This window comes from Rhincodon typus, chromosome 25, assembly GCF_021869965.1.
Source record: "Rhincodon typus isolate 14 chromosome 25, sRhiTyp1.1, whole genome shotgun sequence".
Classification (NCBI taxonomy): Eukaryota; Metazoa; Chordata; class Chondrichthyes; order Orectolobiformes; family Rhincodontidae; genus Rhincodon; species Rhincodon typus.
Window position 1 is genome coordinate 19,044,487 of NC_063356.1, and position 23,896 is coordinate 19,068,382.

The following is a 23,896-nucleotide window of genomic DNA, read 5'->3' on the forward strand; positions in this document are numbered from 1 at the left end:
TTCCTGCAGAAGAGAAAACGTCCTGCCATCTCTCTGTTATTGCAATGCAGTGAACATTCAAAATTGGAAAGCCCATGTTCCACGTGTAAACTTTCATGGTTTCTCTTTCTCTAAACTGAAAGCAAACAGCAGAGGTTACACGAGGAGCTACAGGACTATCAGACATCTCCCGCTATTTCCCTTTTTAGTCTCGATTAAAGGGAAAGAGAGAGAGGCGCGTTGCTGGCTTTCAGGAGGAAGACAGAAAACAAAGTATATGCTGAACAAGGAAATATTACCGTCTCCAGCCGTAAGCCAGTGACCTGGGTTCGCAGCTTCCCCCCGTGCCTCTATCGAGGAGTCAGGGCGGGGCGGAGACTGTGCGAGAGGCGCAGGCTGCAGACTGCCTCCTGGCAGTGTAGGCCCCGTTGTCAGGGTAACCAACCTCTTTAGCCCCGGTAAGAACGTTAAATATCCCCGGAACAGCCAGGCTGATGCTTTTTGGATGTGATTAAAACATCCTTAACATAGACTTGGGGGACGCTCCGTTCTCGTTACATGAATTTTTTTTTTCTTCGTCAGACTTGTTCCCCTGGACTACAGCAATGTGATTTTATCCCTAAAAGAAGTGTAACTAATCGAATCGACATTTAATGTCCATCTCCCAGACCAAATGGATGCGATGGTAGTGTCCCTACTCCTGGACTAAGAGGCCCAGGTGGAAGTCCCAACTGCTCCAGAGGTGTGTAATAACACCTCTGAACCGATTGATTAGAAAAATGGGTTAAGTTTTTGTTTTGCAAGAAAAAGCACAGCAAGTGCTGATGGGGCTCTTGTGGCACAGGGGTAGTATCCCTATCTCTGAGCCAGGAGACGTGAGTTCAAATCCCACTTTGTCCAGAGGTGTGTCATAACAGGTTGATCGGAAAATTGACTGTACCTATTTAAACGTTAATACTATGCAGTGAACTCTACCTGGCTTTGTAACCTGATCTGAAATATTACGACACATCCTCGTGACTAGTGGGACTTGAATCCTAGAAGGAGGATTGCTGCCACTGCATTATAAGACCCACTTAAGCCATAGAAATCTGTCATTTTTCTTATATTTATTTACTTATTTTTAAAAAAGGCTGAAGGATGCATTGGTACACTTTTTTTTTAAAAGTGTGGTACTGGGGGTTTCTTTCTCTTTCATTCCTACATTAAGTGATGAGTAACTATGTAACTGAAGTAATTCATTGATGGTAATGAAAGATGCTTTGTAAATGTAAGCCTTTTAAGAAGTATTTGTGAGCATTTTGTAATGCTGAGAAATAGTATCCAATCTTGAAATAACATGCAAGTTTATGGGTTAAGTGCTGCAAAAGGGATTAATAGATGCTTACAGACTGGTGTGGACATGATAAGCTAAAGATTTTTTTTGGTGTGTGTTTTACTTGCGTGGATTCATATCTGTTTCAAGATATTTTCTTATCAACCTGCTTAGGGATGTTTTAAGCTCCTTTCCGCCAGATGCTGCCTGGCCTGCTGTCGTCTTCCAGCCTCCTGTTTGGGATGTTTTAAGTTTGGAGCAGGTGGAATATGAACCCAGGCTTCCTAGTTTGGCATAGAGACACTTCCACTGCCCCACAAGAGGCCTTAAGGGCTCTTTTTATCAGCTGCTCTGGGATTTGAACCCATAACTGCTCAGCACTGGTTTTGGGCCAACCTGGGCCTCAGGATCCACAGTGAAATAACACTATCTCCATATTGCTGTCTCTCGGTACGAGTTACGATGGAGAGGAAAGAACACAGGTTTTAAATATGTTCTAATCAGCCTCTTCGGAGATGTTATTACTCCCCTCTAGAGTGGGTTGAACTTGAACCCAAGCCTCCTGGTCTAGAGTTAGCGACACTACCACTATATCACAAGCCCTTTACAGCCTCTTTCCATGTTGTATAGAATCATATAGTATAGACAGAGGCCATTCAACCCATCAAGTCTGCACTGATCCCCTGAAGAACTTCCCACCCAGAATCACTACTGTGCCAGTGCCTTGTTTCAAAGATAGAGGACATCTTTGTGATTCTCTGTGTATAATTTCCCAATGTGAGTCTGTGTTTGCCTTGGGGGATCCAAGTAAATGTCCCCACAGGCGAGGCTCATCAATGTGTCAGAACACTTGTGCACCCTCTTGGTGTCTTGAATGTAAAATATCCCAAGGCAGTTCATAACATGAACTGGAGAAAATTGAGTGGTGCATGAGGTTTTAGGAAAGGTCGTCATGTCAATAATAGTTTGGTCAATGATGTGGAATTTAAGCAGCTTCTTTAAGGATGGGACCGGCATAGAGAAGAATATTGAGTTTGAATCTTGGGCAGATGAAGTTGTGGTAGAGTGATGAATTTTAATGAGTATTTGAGCTATTCTGGTTGTTTGTGGGGGGAAGAAAATTATTAAGTGATAAATAGAGAATGGGGATAGAGGGACGAGAATGTTGTGGTTAAAATTATACTGTTGGCCCTGCTGAACAGGTGGAAATACAAAAGGAACTGAAATGATGCATTCCATGGACAAACCACTGGAGGGAAGTGTAAGTATGCTACTGTCACAGAGGAAGGCATTGTATGTTTTTTTATGTTTTAAAAAAAAACAATAACTTTAGAAAGTTTGAATTGCCAGTGTCTAAATTAAAAGGATTGCATTGCAATTTTCTTTTTGATTTTAAGACTCTAACAAACTAAAAGGAACATTTGACTGAAGACTATTTTGTTGGAAACATACTCTACAGAAAAAAAAATCCCCTTGTTAATGTTTTAAGCAACAAAAAAATCTCCCTCCACTGTTATTGTTTACACTGCCCCTTAAGTGATCCTTTATGCTCTCAGAACCAACTATAGGTAATTTTTTTAGCTCCCAAGGGCTTCCCTTCTTTTCCCATACCAGACTAATAATTTCTAATCCTTGAACTAATTTTTACAGTTGAGGCTACCCTGAAGATTATCCCTTCAAAACTAAGCAAATCTACATAACTTGTTAAAACCCTCATACACTCTGAAGAGATGAGTTTGAGCTACGAGAAACCTGAGAACGGTGACCTGTATCTTGTATCTTGTGTTTTGTCTTTCTTGGATTCTGATGGGCTGAAGTTTGATATTTTAAGAAAACCTCCTGAGGGTAGATCTGACAGTGCCATCTCCCTCTTCAAATCCATGTCCATGGCAATGTCAATCACAGTTTTTTTTTATCCAAGAGCAGTAATCTTCCCAGTAACTGATGCACACGGGGATTGGGAGGGGTTTGGGTATCGGTTTCTTGAATCTTTCAGTTTGTGAGAAATGCTAGTGGCATCTGGGAGAACCCAACTCATCGTTGCCACTAGGTAAATGTACATTTTAAAATAAAGCAACCTGGACCAGTTATCAATTAGTGTATCTGTGATAGGTCATTCAGTCTTTATTGATCAGCAAGTATTAAAGTAGCACTAACATTCATTATTCCCTACAAATTGCCAATAAAAGCCCTTTTATCAGAATCTCGAGCATCTGAGAATTCTTGATGCTTGTGATCCTGATAACAGGGATTTTGTTGTAATACTAATGAGTTATCCTTTAAACTTAAATCTTCTTTATTTAAAGTAGAACCATTGACAGACGTTGGAGTCTATTTGCTGTTGGCTTAGATGTTTTGGTCATTATTTACAGATGTGGATACCATGTACCTTGCTGGTAAAACAATCTGCCCCTCCACCTTTAACCTTAAAATACAAGCCAGCCAGGCTCGTAGTCAGTAGAATTCAGAACGGCTGAAATGACCCCTGCCCCTATCCCCCATTTCTCCATTGTACCTTTAAATTAGAGACCATTTCAAAGCATATTTTTAAAACCACTTATTTGTATTAATTTGCCTGAAGCTAGTGGATAACAAGATACCTCCTGTGCCTGAAGGGCCAGAAATCTTCGACATCCACCAATAAGACTGAACAAGACAGCATAAAGACTTGATTGTCTCAAGTACTGAGATCTGTGTTCCTACAGTTCTGGTTTCTTGCATATACCTTAGAGACTTACAGGCGAAGCACGCTCAAATTGGCACAAAAATTGGTGAACTACGCCAAATGACAGCGCTACCCGTGAACAACTCTATTTCCTACATGGATGCCTCAGGAGCCAGGTATTACCACAGTGTGAAATCCAAACCCCCCTATCAACAACCCACAAGCTCACAAAACAGCCGCAGGAATGTAAAGGTAATGATAAACAACACACCCAACTATGATCCTGACACTGACCAGAAAAAGTGAACTCGACACCCTCAACACATCAGAAAGGAAAGCCCTAGAAGGACTGAAAAAGGACAAGAACGTCACAATACTACAGCAGACAAAGGGCGCGTGACAGTAATACTAAGTAAACGGGACTACCTCTCCAAGGCACATGCATTGCTAGCCGACGAGAACCCATACCAGCAAGTGCAGACAGACCCGACATCACAAATAGGCAACAAGATCCTCAACAAGTTAAAGAGATTCAAACAGATCAACAAAACATACTTCTTAAGAATGAAACCCGAAGAAACCAACACCCCCCACAATTCTACAGCCTCCCGAGAGTGCACAAACTGGAAGTACCTTTGGACCCATAGTCTCCCTGCCAGGCACGCCATCACACAGATTAGCCAAGGAACTACAAAGGAGACTAAAGCACCTCGTCAACAAGTCACCCCACTCAATCCACTCAGCCCAAGAGTTCCTCAATTCCATCAAGGAAATAAGAATAGATGATGACGAGACTATGGTATCATTCAATGTTACTGACGTCGATAGACATACCACTAGAAAGAGAAACACTGGCAACACTACTAAAACAAGAACAAGACCCCAGTGATACCATTTCCACAGACAACATGCTGAAGCTACTGAACCTTTGCCTCACCACCCACTTCACCTTTAACGGCCAAATATATGAACAGATCAACGGGACACCCATGGGATCACCTATCTCTGGACTAATAGCCGAAGCGGTGATGCAGAGACTGGAAAGTACGGCCCTTCCACTAATCCAACCAAGACTATGGATACACTACGTGAACGACACCTTTGTCATTAAATAGACCAAAATGGAGGAGATGCATAAACTAATAAACAACACCCTCACTGGAATCAGATTCACCAGAGAGGAGGAGGAGGAGGAGAACAAACAGCTCCCATTCCTGGACGTCATGGTAGAGTGCAGGACAAATGGGGAATTCCTAACAAAGGCACATAGGAAAGCCACGCATACTGACCAAGTATGAACTTCAATAGCAACCACCCTAACACACACAAACGAAGTTGCATGAGAACATTTAAATGGACAACAACACACCGCAGCAGCACAGAGCTACACCAAAAAGAAGAAGAGTACCTCCTCCAGAGACAATGGATACTCAAAACTGGGTCAGAAGATGCCTATTATCAAACAACACCAGGAAGATACTTCACGCCCCAACACACTCATCACGCTACCTTACTTCGGGAACACATCTGAACTGACCACAAGACTGCTACGACCACTGGGCATCAGAATAGCACACAAATCCACATCAACCCTACGACAGCTGCTCACCCGAACCAAAGATCCACTACCCACTATGGACAGGACCAGGGTCATTATACAAAATTCCCTGTAGAGACTGTGACAAACACTACATTGGACAAACAGGAAGGAAATTAACAACAAGGATACACGAACATCAATTGGCTACAAAAAGATACAACCAATACTCTCTCATCTCTATCCACATGGTTAAGGAGAACTCCCAATTCAACTGGGACAACACCAAGATCCTGGGACGGACAAAGCTGAGACAAGAACAGGAATTCCTAGAAGCGAGGTACTCTACCAAGAAAGCCATCAACAAATACATAGAGCTTGACCCCCATATACACTCCACTGCAAAGGAAAACCGGAAGTGAGGTAATCCAGCTCAACGGACCCCAGAGTTTAAATAACAGGCAGGAAAACACAACGGTGCTTCATCAGAGGCCACACTGATGATGTTACCCAGCATGGTAATGAAACATCTGCAAAACAACGAACCAGATCTACTCTAAAACCTCATATCCCTAATTTTAATCATAAGAAGTAAGCATTAGGAGCAGGAGTAGGGAATTCACCCCTTTGAGCCTGTCTGCCATTCAATATGATAATGACTGATCTCATCTCAGCCTTGACTCCACTTTTCTGCCAACAGTCTTAAAACCTTCAACCTATTAATTATTAAACATCTATATTTTCTCCATAAATTTACTCAACGTCCCAGCATCCGTTACACCGAGTTAATGAATTCCACAGATTCATGACTAAGTAATTTCTCCTCCTCTCTGTTTTAAATCCATTACCTCTTATCTTAAATCTGACCTCATTCTGGATTGCTCCACATGTGGAAACATTCCTTTCCACATCTAATTTGTAAATCCCTATTAGCATCTTATAGGCGTCCTTTCATTCTTTTAAATTCCAGAGAGTATAGGCCTAAACTACTAAATCTCCGTAAGACAAACCCCTCCATCTCTGCAATCAATCTTGTGAATCTCCTCTGAGCTGCCTCCAATACACCTACATCCCTCAGGCATTTGGGCCAAAATTGTATGCAAACTCCAGGTGTGGTCTCTCTAATGCCTTGTACAGTTGCAGCAACATTCCCTACTCTTGTACTCTGTTCCTTGGCAAATGGAATTGATATTTTCTTTTGTTTTCCTTTATTACTTGCCTACTTTGTTTTCTGCAATTTATGCTCAAGGACACCCAGATCCCTCTGCACCAAAGTACTCAAGTTTTTTTTTTTCCTTTTTAGATAATAAGTCTCCTTCCTATTCCTCTTACAAAACAGATAACCCCACACTTGTCCTTGTTAAACATCATCTGACAACTTTGGCTCATGCACCCCACCTATCCAGATCCATTTGTAACTTACTTTCCACCTACTTTTGTCATCTGCAAATCTAGCTATAATACTTTCTATCCCTGCATCCAAGCCACTAATATAGATTGTAAATGATTGAAGCCTGAGGAGTAAACCTTGTGGCACTCCACAAGTTACATTTGCCAACAAGGAAAGAACTATTTACGCCCTCCTATCTGCTTTGTCCAGCCAATGCTCTATCCAAGCCAATAAATTACCTCCAACCCCACGTGACCATACCTTGTGTGTTAACCTTTTTGTGCGGCACCGTATCAAACGTCTTCTGGACATTCAGATATTTTATCTACAGGATTTCTGTTATCCACCTTGCTTGTTACATCTTTGAATTACTCTACCAAATTAACAAAACACAATTGACCATTTATAAAACCATGCTGACTCTGATGGATTGTATTTTGAATTTTTAAATGTTCTGTTAATAATTCCCTAATGGATTCTCTCAATTTCCCAATGATGCATGTTAAACTAACTGGTCTGCAATTACCTTTTTTTTAACCTTGTTCCTTTTTTTTTGAATAAGGGTGTTGTATTAACATTTTTCCAAAACATTGGATTTTTCCCCAAAGCCATAGAACTTTTTAGAATATTATAACCAATGGATCCACTATCTCTTCTGCCACTTTAAGACCCTAGGAGTGCAAACCTTCAGCCCTGGAGACTTGTCGACCTTCAACCCCAATAGTTTGCACACTACCTTTCCCTAGTAGTGGTGATGGCTGTAAGTTCCTCTCTTTCTATAATCTCTTCATTACCTGTTACTATTGGAAGGGTATAAATGTTCTCCATAATGAGAATTGAAGCAAATTATTAATTTAGTGACTGCCATTTCTGAGATCCCCACTATTAACTCTCCAGTCTCATCCTCCAACGTCCAACATTCACTTTAGCTACTCCTTCCCTAAAATATACTTCTGGCAGCTTTCACTGTCACCTTTTTGTGTTAGTCTTCTTTCTTCTTTTATCTTTGCTCTTTTTTTTCGTGAAATTTTTTGGTAACTTTTGTTGATCTTGGGGAAATTTCCTAGTCTTCCAGCCTGCTACTTGAGTATGCCTTAGATTTTGTTTTTATGTTATCTTTAACTTCCTTGCTTAGCCATGAATGATATTTGCGCACTCTATCTATCTTTCCTGGAATATATTTTAGATCAGAGCAATTGAATATCTCCTTAACTGTCTGCCACTGCTCGTCAACTGTCCTCCCTTTTTAGTCATCTTGCCCAGTCCACTCATCTTGCCCTTGTGTCTGTGTAATTACCTTTGTTTTACTCTGGGACTCTAGTTTCTCATCCTTCAACTGCATTTGAAATTCTAGCATGCTATGATCTTTCTTCCTCTTGAGAGGATCCTTTCCATGAGATCATTCATTAATCCCACTTTATTACATAGTACCAAATCCAGAAAAGCCTGCTTCCTATTTGATTCCTAAATGTTGTTTGTTTCTTGGAGGAATCTCCCTAATATATTCAGTGAACTCTCCCTCAAGGCTACCTTTCCCAATTTCCTTTATCATTCCACAAATGGTATCCATGCTTGTAGATACGTCTGCCCTAAATGCTACAGTATCTCTCTTCCATCTGTCTTCTCCCTTTTCTTCTTAAAACCAACCTTTCTATCCCAAGATTTTGTCACCTGTCCAAAAATCTGCTTATGTATTTAGGTGCCCACTTTTGTTAATGCTCGTGTAAAGCACATTGGGCCATGTTTCCTGTGTTAAAGAAGGGATATAAATATCAGTTGCTGTCACTGCTGCTTACTACTGATCTAAATGGGTTTTGCTCATATTTTTGTTCCCTTGGTCAGATGGGAATGCCAATTAACTAATGTAAGTTTAGTGAAAACTTTTTTAAATGGGAAATTAGTCAATTGCTGAAGGCATTTGTTGTGGAGTGTGAGGAAAGAAATGTCAAATGTTCCAGGTATTGTAATAAGGAGCAATATCTCTTCTTTGCCTATTCCAGAGCTTTGAGATCCATTATGTGACTGGCGACCTGTTCAAATGTCCTGAGCAGGATGCACTGGCGCATTGCGTCAGTGAAGACATTCGTATGGGAGCAGGGATAGCAGTAATTTTCAAGCGGAAGTTTCAATCTGTTGAAGAGCTGCTGAATCAGAGTAAGATATGTCATGAGAGAAATGTGATTAGGAAAGTAAATGGAATATAAAGTATTGGTGAGGCCGTGTTTGCAGTACTGTGTACAGTTTTGGTATCTTTATTTGAAAGTGTTGGGGCCACAAGTATTTACTTTTTTTAATTTGACTTGAATGAAAGGACCAAATCTATGGTTGCTAAATTTAATGGTGTAATCATGTAAATTGGGAGCAGATATAAGTAATTCAGTCCCTCAAGCACACTCCGCCATTCAATGTGTCGTCTGCTTTTTGAATTTCAGATTCCCATCTACCTCTGAAACTTTTTTTTTTATGTACAAGAATCAATCTACATTCACCTTTTTCAAAAAAAAGAATTCAATGACCCTGTCTCCACTTTCTAAAGCAGTATTTTAAAGTTGCACAATCCTTAGAAAAAAAGTTTCTCCTACCTGTCCTAAAAGCGTGACCCCTAATTTTTAGAATACTTCTTAGTTAAACCTGTCCACCATCAAGGCGTGTCAGGAGTGTGATGGAATGATCCCCACTTGCCTGGATACGTGCAGCTCCAACAACACTTGAAGTTTCACACAATCCAGGGAAAAGCAACCCTCTCCAAGCACAATACCAACAAATATTCACTCCCTCTTCCACCAACACAGTACCAACAGTGAATACAATCTACAAGATGCAATCTGCAGAAATTCATCAAATCCTTTTTAGGCGAACCATTCAAACGCACGACCACTACCATCTAGAAGGATAAGGGCGATTAGCTACATGGGAACATCATTTGCAAGCTGTTCTCAAGTAACAGACTCTATCCTGACGTAGAACTATAACACTGTTTCTTCAGAGCTCAACATCACCTAAATGAATAAAATAACAGATATATTAGCTTGACTTCTATCTTTTATCTCTATAGATTGAATTAAGCTGAGACACCAGGTGGAATTTTGCATTATTTTTGGCTTCAGTGTTAGTTACGTGGAATTGAGCTCTTCATCATGAGGCTTAGTAATTCCTCACTGTGTCATTCCAAGCTCACCTCATTAATGACCTATCTTGCCCCCATGGTATCTCTTTCGTTTGATTCCAGTCCTGTCCTGCTATGCCCTGATGTCAGAAGAACTTGCCACTTGGCAGATATCTGCCAAAAGACTGAGCCCACATTCTTGGCACACTCTGCATCTGGACAAACAGTGACATTCTGAAGCTACTGTAGCCAGTGGTGGTCATTCAGTCCTAAGATGTCAGAGGGAGAAGATGGTGTTGCAGTTCTCTGGCAACCTGAAGGGAGTGCTGCAGGGTTGCAGCAGAACCCCTTCCTGGCAGACTGATGCAAACGTTACCTCACCAGATCCTGGTAGCCTGCTCTGAGGTTGTCATTTAAGTCAGTATATACTGCTAAAGAATGACAAACAATGCCACAAGACAGTCACTAACCTTCCGTACTCTGCCAGGGTGAGTGCCACACATTTTTCCCTCTGCTACTTCACGTTCTCTCTGTGCTGCTGCACTCATCTCCCACCAAGGTTCTGGTCTGACACTTTGTGACCATTGTGTGCAACATCTTCCCTCAAACTTGTTTCCCCACTGGCCACACCACTAACTCTGTATGGCCTCTGCACTGCCTACTTCTGTGCCCGAGGACACCTCACCATCTTTTGACCACCTGCACCAACACTGACAGCTATGCCACCCACTTTCATCACACTCAATTCCTTCCTTCTCTCATTCCAGAATAATTGCCTGCAATAGGGCAAGTAGGACTTGGGTGGAGGGGTGTCTAACATTGGGCTCCTCATATCTTCCCTGCCCGCACCCCTCTTCCGCCTCATTAGGAAAGGAGTGATTCCGGGGGTGGGGGGGTCAAGAGCTCCACGTCTGGCAAACTGAGTAAGGATCATTCATTGCAACTCTAATATTAAACCTGCTCACAGTATTATTCATTACACACCACTTCTAATCATAATGTCTTCTCTCTTGTTCTATAGGATGTCTGCTAGCTCAGTGGAGAAATAGCTTGCTTTTGTCAGAAGCCACCACCTCCACATCAAAGTACAGAGAACCTATGAGGAAGCATTAGTGAGGCTGCAGCCTCAGCCACCAGCTCAGATACTAATACCTCAGTAGGAACGGCAGGCTTGGGAAAGTTTAGGAGCATGCAGTGGTGAGGACCTCACTCAGAGCTGGTGGAGGGAAAAACATTCCAGGCCACTAGCACTTTTGAGGACTGCTAGATATGAGGAACATGGTCAGCCTTAAACAGGAGAGGGACCTTGTGGTGTCAGTAATTGGGGATTTTTGTCCCCGTGCACAGGCAGAAACAGGAGTAGCAGCTAGATATGTGGAATGCAATAGCCCTCGTGGCCCAGAGTCTGCAGGAGTGCACCTGTGCTATGGAGACCCAGTGGCCTCAAACATTGCAATTGTCTATTTCCATAAACAAGTTAGTAGCTGGAGAGCTAGGTCCAGCACACTCGGTCTGGTGGAGACATGCAGACACCACAACTCCATTGCCCTAGCCGTTAGTCCCCCTGAATGAAGGCATTGTGACAGGTAGATTGGGAACCTGGTGCACTCCAGGTGGCCCTTCGAAGGAATAAAAACAGAAGCTGCTGGAAAAACTCAGCAGATCTGGCAGCATCTGTGAAGAGAAATCAGAGTTAACGTTTCGGGTCTAGTGACTCTTCCTGAGAACAGAACAGCATCCGCAGTTCTTTCAGCACCTAGAAGGAGACTGGGAAATGACATTCAGTGGTGTTAACATCACTGAATCCCCCAACATCAACATCCTAAGGGCTACCATTGGTCAACAACTGAACTGGACTAGCCATATAAATACTGTGGCTATAAGAGCAGGTCAGAGGCTAGGAATGCTGCAGTGAGTAAATCCCCTCCTGACTCCCCAAAGTCTGTCCACTATCTTCAAGGCACAAGACTGGTGTGTGTTGGAATACTCCACTCATACCTGGATGAGAGTAGCTCTGACAAAGCTCAAGAAGCTTGACATCATCCAGAACAAAGGAGCCTGCTTGATTGGCACCACATCTACAAACATTCACTATATCCACCACTGACACTTGATGTACACTGCTGTTACTATCTACAAGATGCACTGCAGAAACTCACCAAAGACCCTTAGCACTGTCCAAACCCACAACTATTTTCATTTTGAAGGACAAGGACAAGGTCAACAGATACATAAGAGCACTCCATTGTAAGTTCTCTTCCAAACCATTCACCAACCTGATTTGGAAACGTATCACCATTACTTCGGTGTTGTTGGGTCAAAGGCTTGGAGTTTGCCTCCCTAAGGGCATTGTGAATCAACCTACAGCACATAAACTGCAACACTTGAAGAAGGGAGCTCACCACCACCACCTTGAGGGCAACAAAGGTGTAGGCAATAAATACTAGTCCAGCCGATGATGCTCATGTTCTACAAGTTAATGAAAGAAAAGGCTAGGAGGCCTCCAACTGGATGAAGTGCAATACATGGACCCCTCAAGTCTCCTGTTAAGACTCTGCAGTTGCTGCTGGGCTATTTCTATTCACCCTGCCTGCACGTAGAGTTGTAGTTGTGTACTGGCATGATGGAGAACTGGAATAAATGGCTGTTTCTGAGTGGCAGCCAGTGACTGATCGGGTATCAGAGGGATCAGTGCTTGGACCCCAGCTATTCATAATATTAGGCAGCACGGTAGCTCAGTGGTTAGCACTGCTGCCTGACAGCACCAGGGACCCGATTTCAATTCCACCCTCGGGCGATTGTCTATGTGGAGTTTGCGTGTTCTTCCTGTGTCTGTGTGGGTTTCCTCTGGGTGCTCCCGTTTCCTCCCACAGTCCAAAGATGTGCGGGCTAGGTGGATTGGCCATGCTAAATTACATGTAGTGTTTAAGGATATGTAGATTAGGTGGGTTATAGGGGGATGGCTCTGAGGCTCGGTGTGGACTTGTTGGGCTGAAGGGCCTATTTCCACACTAGGGATTCTATGGATATCTGTTAATGACTTAGCTGTGGGAACCACATGTAATATCTCCAATTTTTGCAGACAAATTTTGATTGGGGATTGGGGGTGGGACCTGAGGAGAATGCAGAGACACTTCAGTGTGATTTGGACAAGTTGATTGAGCTGCAGGGTGGATGAATTATAATGAGGATCAATGTGCTTATCTGGTTTGTTAGCAAAAACCGACATGTAGATTGTTATCCAGCAATAAATTAGGAAAGGAGGAGGTGCAATGAGAGCTGGGTGTCCTTGTACATCAGATGCTGAAGGTAAGCATGCAGGTGCAACAGGCAGTGAAGAAGGTAAATGGTATATCAGCCTTCATAATGAGGAACAGGGATGTCTAGCTGCAAATGCCCAGGATCTTGAGGATACCACATGTGGAGTATTATGTGCAGCCTCGGTCTTTTTATCTGGGGAAGCATGTTCTGGCTATGGAGGGAGTGGAACGAATGTACTGGACTGATTTCATGAATGGCAGTACTGACCTTTGAAGAGAGATGGAATTGGTTAGGACTACATTCCCTGGAGTTTAAAAGAATGAGGGGCAATCTAATAGAAACATAAAATTCTAACAGGACTAGACATTGTAAACATAGGAAGGATATTGCTGATGACTAAGAACAAAAACTAGGGGGAAGCCTAACAAGCAAGGTAAGCCAGTTAGATTTTTTTTTTTTCCGCCCAGAGTGGTGAGTCTGTGGGATTCTTTGAAGTCACAACGTAGAGACCAAAACATTTAAATGTTTTGAAGGCGTTGGATCTAATTGCTCAGAACTAAGGGATCAAAAAGTATCATGAACAAATGGGATTGGCTTCTAAATTGAATGATTGGCCATGGTCATTTTGAATGACAGAGCAAGCTCAAAGGGTTGAATGGCCTACTTCTGTTCCTGGTTTCTGTTTGGCCCAATCAGCTGGCTGACTGTGACAATCCCCTTGACTAGGATTAGCGGCTGCCCTTTAATTACTGTTTGGTAGCCCGACTGACAGGAGCCTCTATGAAATTCAGGGAGGACCACGCTCCTAAAACTTTAAGACACAGTTGCTTGTTTGCTGTACGTGCAGTGTGTTTGCCACATACGCTGCTGACACATGGTAAAAGTGTGATATTGATACACCATCCTATACTGCAAGATCTCTGCCCCCATCACTAAGGACCAGTGACCAGCAAGGAAAGCTGTCTGGATGTTTGACTGTGCTAATTAGCAATGCATGGATACTGTGAGAATGCAAGCAGCCACTGAGTGAGTGAACACAAAGACTACAGGCAAGCAGCCCTGAGATTAAGCCTGACCCAATCTATGAGCCGGGTGCCTGTCCTTGCACACGGTATTCTTGCAGCAGCCTTTCAATGTTGGTTGCTGATGAAATGCAGGTCTGTGCTTCCCAAAACTCCTGCATGTAGATTGAATAGTACCAAAAGAATTGGTACACATTGGATGCCAATATCTGTGAATGAGGAGAGTTGCATGTGGGAACCACCCATGGATCATGCCCTAAGATCCTGTTTGTTGCTCAGCAGTTTGAAAGGTGTTTATAGCCAGCAGAGAGTTGAAGCTACCAGGCACTGCTCTGACTTCAGTATTGAGAATTTTCAGCATCTAGCATTTTTCAGCATGTTTGGTAAGATAGGAATCGACACAATAATAAGGTGGAATGTGCACTTAATAAGATGGGTTAGTAAGCAATAGACCCTATTGATGGGCAACTTGCCACTGCAATGCAAGACACTTTGCCTTGAAGCCCAAGAGACGTGCACGATGTTGCAAGTTGCTCCCAATGTCTAATGGGCTATCACAGGGATCGATGTTTTCAACCCAAGCTATTTACAATATTTAGTAATGATTTAGATGAGGAACCTAAAGCTACAAGTTTGCTGACAAGACAAAGCTGAATGAAAACTTCAATCTACTCTTTAACCTTTCTAAAATGCAGGAATTTCTACACTGTTTTGTGTAACTTGTCCTAACTATTTGAGTACAGGTATCATGCTGGTAAATCTATGCTGCACTGTCCCGAAATTGTCAACCTTTCCAAGGTATCCATGAGTGTTCAATCACCAGATGTGGTCTCACCTGGGATTTGTACAGCTGAGTAATGACTTTCACCCCATTTGTTTTTCTAGCTTATGTATAAAGGGAAGCATTTTTTCTTAATATCTGTTCTTGACATCTTGATCTATCTGTGGATCCCCAAGTCTGATTGAACCTCCACTGCCCAGCAGTTAACAAATTGGAATATAGGTGGAATGGTAAAAACCCCTTTTATGTATGAATTGAAACTTCTGTTTATTATTTTAGCTTTGTTCCAGCTGGATGTTAATCTGATTTTTCTTCTCTCTAAATACATTGGATTACATTAACAAGTGTAACAATATCTGAAGGCATCCTGTCTCGGCCAACCAATGTTAACATCATTGTAATGCATTTACCTTTTTACTAAATCTAATTTTTTTAAATATGGATGATTTTCTTCACAGAAAAGAAAGTTGGGGATGTGGCAGTGTTGAAAACAAAAGACAGATACATCTACTATTTGGTAATGAATTATTTTAATTATTTGACTGCTAGAATTGATCATTTGAATATAAAATTCACAGGATGTGGCACATATATAAAGCCTTTAAATGTGTTTTGGATACAGCTGTGTGACATTTTCCATACAAAACATTGTATAGTCCCATCATTTTTATCTACCTTTATTTCTGTTTTTGACTTCTAATGTTGAGAATGCCAAAAGATGTTTTTTTTTCTTTTAATGAAACTTCCAACCTTTGACATTTATGCTCTTATGCATTTCCCATTTAGTCAATTAGTCTCAATAGCTCTGTCTTTTTAAATGAAATATTTAATACTGTCATCATTGCATAGCTCATGGCATGTCAGAATTGCAAGGATGATTGAAATTGTGAACGCTTGGTTGGAAGTTAAGTGGTTTTGTATTTACAGATTACAAAAAAGAAGGCCTATCAAAAGCCAACTTATGATGATCTGCAGAGCAGCTTGGAGGCCATGAAGACACATTGCCTGGTAAATGGAATCTCGCGGATCTCGATGCCCAGGTAAGATTAAAGTTTTGCTTTCATCAAGCACATTTATTTTATCATAATTGTGTGTGTTCATATGTTCCTCCCACAGTCCAAAGATGTGTGTAAGTTAGGTGGATGCGCCATGGGAAATGCAAGGTTTCAGGGATACAGTAGGGAGGTGGGTTTGGTTGGGATGCTGTCTGGAGGGTTGGTGTGGATTTGATGGGCCTAATGGCCTGCTTCCATACTGCAGAGATTCTATGATCTTAGCATCTTTGTGTAAAGATATGATGTTGTAGATGGCAACAGCGTCTAATCATAATCGGCTGAAAGGAAGTTCCGTTAGATTGTTGTTGCATTTAATGTCTAAAACTCTCAATTGACCTGATCACATCATGCAAATAAATTAGCCATTAATGTAATTGCTGCTAGTAGTGGCAAATTGTGCTGATTGCGGGATAGAGTTTGAAACGGAGTGAGGCCAGGTCAGGTAATTTGCAGTTTTAGAAATCTGAAGGTAAAAGTTGAGACAAAGGACACAGTTTGTCAATTAATAAGGTCAATGCAACAAATAGCTTTGTTTTAAAAAAAATCCCCTTGATCTGTGTAAAGCATTCTTAAGATGTGTAAACTAGTAGCACAAATAGACAGACAGAAATAGTTTGAATCTAATCACCACTTCAGAGATATGATTACAAAGGGATTAATATTGTATATGAATATTGTGGGATACAAGCATTTCAAACATAAGCGGAATGCTAGAGGATGAGGGGTGGGAGAACAGTTGCAGGAAAGATCTTGTCTCAGATCACGTCATGAAATCCCAGTGTCTAATTTATCAAGTTCAGATGGAGGTAGGGTAATTTATAGTTCCCACTCCCTCTCCACTCCAACAGTAGTTAAGCCTTTGACAGAGGACAAAGCAAGGAATATTTGGAGCTTGTAATAAAAGCAATATAATAATTATAAGGGACTTCAATCTTGTCGATTGCACAATTTTAAAGGGTATCTGGAGCATTATTTTGGAACAAAAAACAATTGTGGAACCAATGAACCTCAAAGTAATAGATCCTCAGGGGAGATGGTGGGGAGAAGTGCCCGTAAAACAACTGAATTCTAAATTAAGTTTGAAAGTGACTTGTTTCAGTCTAAAACAAGAATCTTTTGGAAGGGAAATTGAGTATAAGAATATGGAAGTTTTGCTGAAGCTTTGTACAACTTTAGTTAGGCTACACTTGGAATATCACATACAGTTCTGGTTACCACACTACCAGAATGACGTGGATGCTTTGGAGAGGGTACAGACAAGGTTTACCAGGATGTTGCCTGGTACGGGGTATTTTAACTGCGAAGAAAGGTTGGATAGACTAGATTTGTTTGCACTGGAATTCGGGAGGTTAAGGGGTAACCTAATAGAAGTTTAAAAGATTCCGAATGGTGTAGAAAGTATGAGGCTTTTTCCCAGAGTGGAGGTGTCAGTTACTTGGGGAGACATGTTCAAGGTGCAAGGGGTGGGGGGAGCGTTTAAAAGAGATGTGCGAAGCAAGTTTTTCACAGTGTGGTGAGTGCTTGGAACGTATTGCCAGAGGGGGTGGTGGAAGCAGACACAATAGCAGCATTCAAGAAGCAACTGGACAAATACATGAACAGGAAGGGAATAAAGGAATACAGATCCTGTAAGTGAAGACAGCTTTAGAATGGATGGGTAAAATTTAGTGGCACAGGCTTGGAGGGCCAAACAGCCTGTTCCTTTGCTGAATTGTTCTTTTGTTCTTCTAGATATGCAATTGGCTTTGTTTAAATAAGGGGAGGTTGGCCGAACTGAATAAATAGATCACCCTTTACGGGGAAAAGGCAGGAGAATGGGTTTGAGATCAGCCCTGATCAAATGGTGGAGCAGGCTCAAGCAGAATTAAGCCATTCAGCCCTTTATCTTATGGTCTTAAAAGTATGACTGTTAACAGTCAAGTTGTAAGATCTAATTTATTTTTCTATTATGGGTTGTGGACTGAAACAGGAAAATATTTTTTAAAATAAAATCCCTGAGGGATTGCTGTAGTGTTTTGAAACAGGGTAACCTGACACTCATTGTAAGTACTGTTTACACAGCTGCTAGTTCAAGCAGTACTAAACAGTCTGTAGATGAGCTGGAGCTAAGGGTTGTGCACAAATCTGTATTCAACTGACAAGTATCTGGTCTGTGGACTAGTGGTCACTTACCAATGACAAAGCCTTCTGTCTGCCAACAACAGTGATTGTCTCTCAGGATTGTCAACACGATATGAGAACCCATTAAATCTCTGCTAGCCAAAGAAATTTCTCCATTCTCTGCAGTTAACAAAAAAAAAACACAAGCCTGAACAAAACTAGTTTCTTTCTCCTTCAGTTGAAGTAAAACATGATTTGAAAAATGTTGGAGGACGAAAGTGTGAACCAGTGACCTTGTGCTTTCTACAAACAAGTGAAAGTGTCCAGAGAAGGAAGATCAAGAAGCAGGATTATGATCAGCCCAAGAAACATCTCAGCAAACACAATGGAGAGAGATCACTGGAAAACTCTCCGTCTTTCCCTCCACCTGTAACATCCATTTTTTTCTTCATTCCATCGGTTTAGTATTGTGTTCTTAAGTACTGAAACTGGTTCCATGCTTTGTTAACCTGGTTATACAAGACAAACAAATTGCGAATTTTGCATACTTTTCAAAACCTTTTTGTCACAACTCTGGGAATAGTATGGCTTAATTTTTCAGCACCCAAGTGAGCAATAACAAAATATTGAAAGAAATTATTCAAAATGTACAAAAAGAAACTTCATTGGGAAAACAAATTCAGGACTAAAGATTTAAAATGGCTTAATAAGGAATGTAAACATTGTATTCGATTGAAAGGGAGTTTTAGAAAGTTGTCGTCAGCTTGTTGACCTAAAGGTTTTAAAAAGCAGTAAAGAGCTGTCAAAATGCTGGAAAAGAGGTAAAAAATGTTAACGTGATTTAACTGGGAATATGAAAAAATGCAAGGAAATGCAAAGGAGGAGAATTGGTCCCTTAGAAGCAGACAGAAGGCATTATCATGGAAATAAAGAACTTGCAGAATTTTTTTTCTCTCTACAATGGAAGGTACCATTTAAATATCAGAAATTGAAGGTAACCCAGCACCAAAAAGTAACAATTTAAATTTATCCTTTGATAAATTTATGGAGGAGCATGGATTAAAAAGGCCAGCAAATCTCCTCCAGTTAATAGCCAACATTGCAGCTTTAAATGGACTCCATAATGAATATATCTTTTTTAAATCCTAAATCATAGAATTCCTGCAGTGTGGATTGAATCCACACTGACCCTCCAAAGAGCATCCCACCTCCCCTACCCTGCCCCTGTAACCTACGTTTCCCATGGCTAATCCATCTAGCCTGCACACCCTTAGACACTGCGGGCAATTTAGAACAAAGAACAATTCAACACAGGAACAGGCCCTTTGGCCCTCCAAGCCTATGCACTACATTTTGCCCTTCCATACTAAAACTGTTTTCACTTACAGGTCTGTATCCTTCTAATCCCTTCCTGTTCATGTATATGAAGAAGGGCCCCAACCCGAAACATCAGCTTTCCCGTTCCCCTGATACTGCCTGGCCTGCTCTGTTCCTCCACCTCCACACTCGGTTATCTCTGACTCCAGCATCTGCAGTTCTTGCTATCCTAATATAACCTCTTCCTTGTTTGGAGTGTTTACATGTAAGAATCAAGAATCCCTCCTGAATGATTCTTACAAATTCTGCCCCATCCTAGCCCCTAGCACGTAGTGAATCCGAGTCAATGTGGGGAAAGTTAAAATCACTCACCGCAACAACCTGCAGTTTTTACATCTTTCCAAAATCTGTCTACATATTCTCTCCTCTATCTCCCACAGGCTGTTGGGAGGCCTGTGCTTTATCTCCAGCATTGATTTCACTGTGTCCAATCCACCTATCATGTCCAATCCACCTAACCTGCAGATCTTTGGACTGTGGGAGGAAACTGGAGCACCGAGAGGAAATTCATGCAGACACTGGGAGAATGTGGAGTTTGCACAGATGCCCAAGAGTGAGAAACTTCTTCACTCAGGATAAAGTTTTGGAAGTCACCTATCTCTGAAAATTGTGAATGCTCCATTGCTGAATAAATTAAAACTAAGAACTTTGTTTCAGTGAATTAAGGGATATGACAGCAAGTGGGTAACTGCAGAATTGAAGTAACATCAGCCATGATCATACTGAATGATGGAAGAGGTTCTACAGTCTACTATCTTGTGTATTTGGGTGTTAAACTGCTAAAATATTCTGGGCTTTAGGATTTTGCAGTCTTAACATTCTGCATCACCACAGACTCTGGGCTAAAATCAGTTTTGTTTGCTCTCCAGGATTGGATGTGGACTGGACCAGCTGAAGTGGGACAGAGTTTCTGAAAGAATTCAAGAGGTCTTTAAGAACACTGATATCATCATCACTGTGTACTCTTTGGAAGCACCCACTAAGTTCGCCACCTATGCCAAATGACAGCATACGTTAATAGTAACTAGAATGTGAAGATGGGTATTTGAATTCTTAGTTCTTTAACTACTTTGGATTTCAAGTAGTCTCAGATTTGGCAAAAATAACTTATGTAGGTGAATTTACTTGTAAGTGATTTTTAATGTTTGGGAAAAAATATTGATAGGGTTGTTCTCACCTGCTAGGCAGTATGTCAGAAAGATGACTTCCTCTGGGAAAGGCCTGCTGAACCCACTGGGCATTTGAGAAACTACTGGACCTTCTCCAGAATCAGGACCCTGCTGAGAGCTTCCAGGCTTCCATTGGATATGTGGCGGGAGCTACTGGAATGCCATTTTTTTTTTTTTTTGAGAGACGCAGGATTGTGTAATGACCAAGTCCACAAGTAATAAATGATGGCTAGAAGGATTTCACAGGTGGGGGGCCACAGGAAAGGTAGCGTAGTGGTCCTTGACAGCAAGGGTATTTGAGGTTAATCAAATTTTCCTCCCTTTTATGGGGGGTGCTCACCTGATTAAATATCTGTTTCCCAAAACAGTTAAGGCAGTGAATCTTCAAGGTTGCCCGTTTTTCATCAAAATGGTCAAAATATCTTCAAGAATTATTTATTTTGAAATGAAACATTTCCACCATTTCTGTGGACAAGAACAGGCATTCACCCATTTTTTTTTTTTTTGTTTTTTTTTTGATGCAGCTTCAGTTAAACAATGATTCAAATCTTGCTTCGCTAAAATATGTAGTTAGCCAGCTCCCTTATTCTTGGCGCCTAAACTTATTATGCTCTCTCATCTCTTGAATCTAACATGAGAATGTAAATGCTTAAGTTCATTGGAAATTTGAGTTAATAAAATAACTTGCAGAGCAATATTTAATGGCACACAGTTGCAAACTTAATTGTGGATGACTCAAGGATACACGTTCGGAAAACATGAAAAAGAGCTAACAATCTGCAAGGTAGCAATGGAATAACGCTAAAAGTCAACCAGATTTTTTCATTCATTGAACTTCCAAGCCTTGAAGTTTTTTTCGAAAAACAAGGGACATCTGACAGAGGAGGATACTTGATATACATGTCATGTTAAGTTAAGGACAAATCGCACCCCAGGTGCAATCAGACCTGATAGTAATGTATGCGCCTTCACACTAATCGTATATTATAATTTAGCTAGGTGTACCTCTTATTCTCTACATGCAGCAAACCTAATCAAGTGTAATGATTTGGTTCTAGACAACTATACACCTCTTAAGTGGTATGTTATTGTCTTCTGAAAGAATTGGAACAGACAGCCTCTAATTTTTTTTTCTGGATTTCCGGTTCCTGAGTATAGCTAAGTCTACATAAGGGCCATTTTAACACTCTAAGGATCCCTGTCTGGTCCCTCTCTGAGGATAGTAGGGCTATCAAACCCTGGAAATTCCTGCAAATTTTATTATTTCAGTATTATAAACTAAACTATGTTCTTTGTCTTTCATGGGAGTGTGTGTGTATGTGTGTCACTGGCAAGGCCAACACTTATAACCCATCATTAATTGCCCTTGAAATTAAGTGGCTTGCTATGCCATTTCAAGGGAGGTAGTTGGGAGTAACCACCTTGCTGTGGGTCTGGAGTCACGTAGAGGAGGAAAGGATGGCAGCCTTCTGTTCCTAAGGGACATTGAGGAGCATCAAGTGGCCATTCACCCCTTCAAACCCACTCTGCCTCTCAATGAGATGATGGGTGATCATTTACTTCATCAGTGAATCCTGCATGATTCCCTGTATCCTTCAATGATTTTAATAAAAAGAAGTCTATTCCATGTCAGTCATTGAGTACATTCAAGGCTGAGATTCCATAGGTCTCTGCCCCACAGAATTCCAGACATTTGCCATTGTATGATAGAATTTTTAAAAAAGGTCATTTCTCATTGCTCAATCACTGTCTATCCCAGAAATGAATTTGGTGAACTTTTGTTGCTTTCCATTTCGAGCATAAACTGGGTGAGGTTTTTACACTAATCAATAAAGATTTCAGGGGCATCATTACAGATTTATTTCATATTTCAGAATTATCAATTAAAGTTTTAAATTTCACTAGCGACCAGTTGAGAGATTTGAGCACATGTGCCCAGAGCATCCAGAGATAACACAGTGTGGCGCTGAAGGAACACAGCAGGCCAGGCAGCATCTGAGGAGCAGGAACATTGACATTTCGAGTCAGGATCCTTCTTTTGAAGACCCAAAATGTCAACTTTCCTGCTCCTCTGATGCTCCCTGGCCTGCTGTGTTCCTTCAGCTCCATGCTGTGTTATCTTTATGCCCAGAGCATTAGCTTGGTTTTGTTATTAGGCCAGTGACATTGCCACTGTTTCAACATTGATTTGTGAATGATGTGTAGCTTAAGCATTGAAGTTAATGCTATTTTCCACAAAAATAGTCCTTTTATTTTGCCCTGCTTGAGCTTAGTTTAAAAGCTGGGTAAAATCCTTTTGACCACTGCTGTCCTTAACATTGGTGCAGTGCACACTCCATGCACCACCTGGAAACTAGCATCTTGTAACGTCAGAGATGGGAGGTGCATTAGATGTTGACAACTCCAGCTAACACAGATTGCATATGGTCTGAGATTGTGGAAGTATCAATGGTGTCTAACTCCGTAGAATGTGGCAGGCCTATATCTATTACTTCCACAGGGAGAAGTTTGAGTTGCAGGCCTAAGCCTATTACATCTTCTGCTTTCACTTATAATAACTGCCTTTGTTGCAAGGAGAGAAGAGTTCTGCTAAAGTGTAGACACATGCCTGCTTTACAAGTTTTCTCAGTAATAAGATGAAAATAATAAACCAGAGAGCAATTTTAACATTAATGTACCAAATAGGATGTCCCAAAAGATCTGGCATTTGTACCTGCGGAGAAATTCTTCATCTTAAAAATAACCAGTTAAATCTTGTCAATATAATTGCACTCTAGCTACACAATGAGCAATGTTGCTGTTAAGGAGATTATTCTATCGTAAGGATAGGTTTAGGTATTTTCAACTTGGGTATTGATCATTGCTTTAATGGAGTGCAACATGGAAACTAGGCAGAGGTCCACACACTAGGAACAGAACTCATTGCATTAATTGCAATGCGGAGGAAATACAATGAAAATCTGGTATGTTTATCTACCAATATACAAAATCACCTCCCCAGTTCTCCTTTGCATGCTCTGCTTTCATCTTGTCAAACTAGATTGTAAGAAAATTGATCTTCTCCGATGTGTATACCTGCCTAAAATGCTTTGACACAAAGGGTTAGATATCAGTTTTGAGGAGATTCATTCCTTGAGCC

General features: G+C 41.2%; 1 protein-coding gene across 2 annotated transcripts; it reads left to right on the forward strand.

Annotated features, from left to right (window-relative positions):
* The first annotated feature begins 57 nt into the window (after positions 1-57).
* Positions 58-21,464, forward strand: LOC109911653 (ADP-ribose glycohydrolase OARD1). 2 transcript variants are annotated; one of them, XM_048612220.1, is made up of 7 exons: positions 58-437; positions 562-721; positions 2,497-2,555; positions 8,887-9,040; positions 15,515-15,573; positions 15,984-16,096; positions 20,458-21,464. In XM_048612220.1, the coding sequence occupies exons 3-7, from the start codon at positions 2,520-2,522 to the stop codon at positions 20,591-20,593; spliced, it is 498 nt and encodes a 165-aa protein (XP_048468177.1). In that variant the 5' UTR covers positions 58-437; positions 562-721; positions 2,497-2,519; the 3' UTR covers positions 20,594-21,464. The 2 variants fall into 2 exon arrangements, with proteins under 2 accessions (XP_048468177.1, XP_020366597.1); XM_020511008.2 differs by lacking the exon at positions 562-721 and having other exon boundaries at positions 59-437.
* Positions 21,465-23,896: the final 2,432 nt, after the last annotated feature.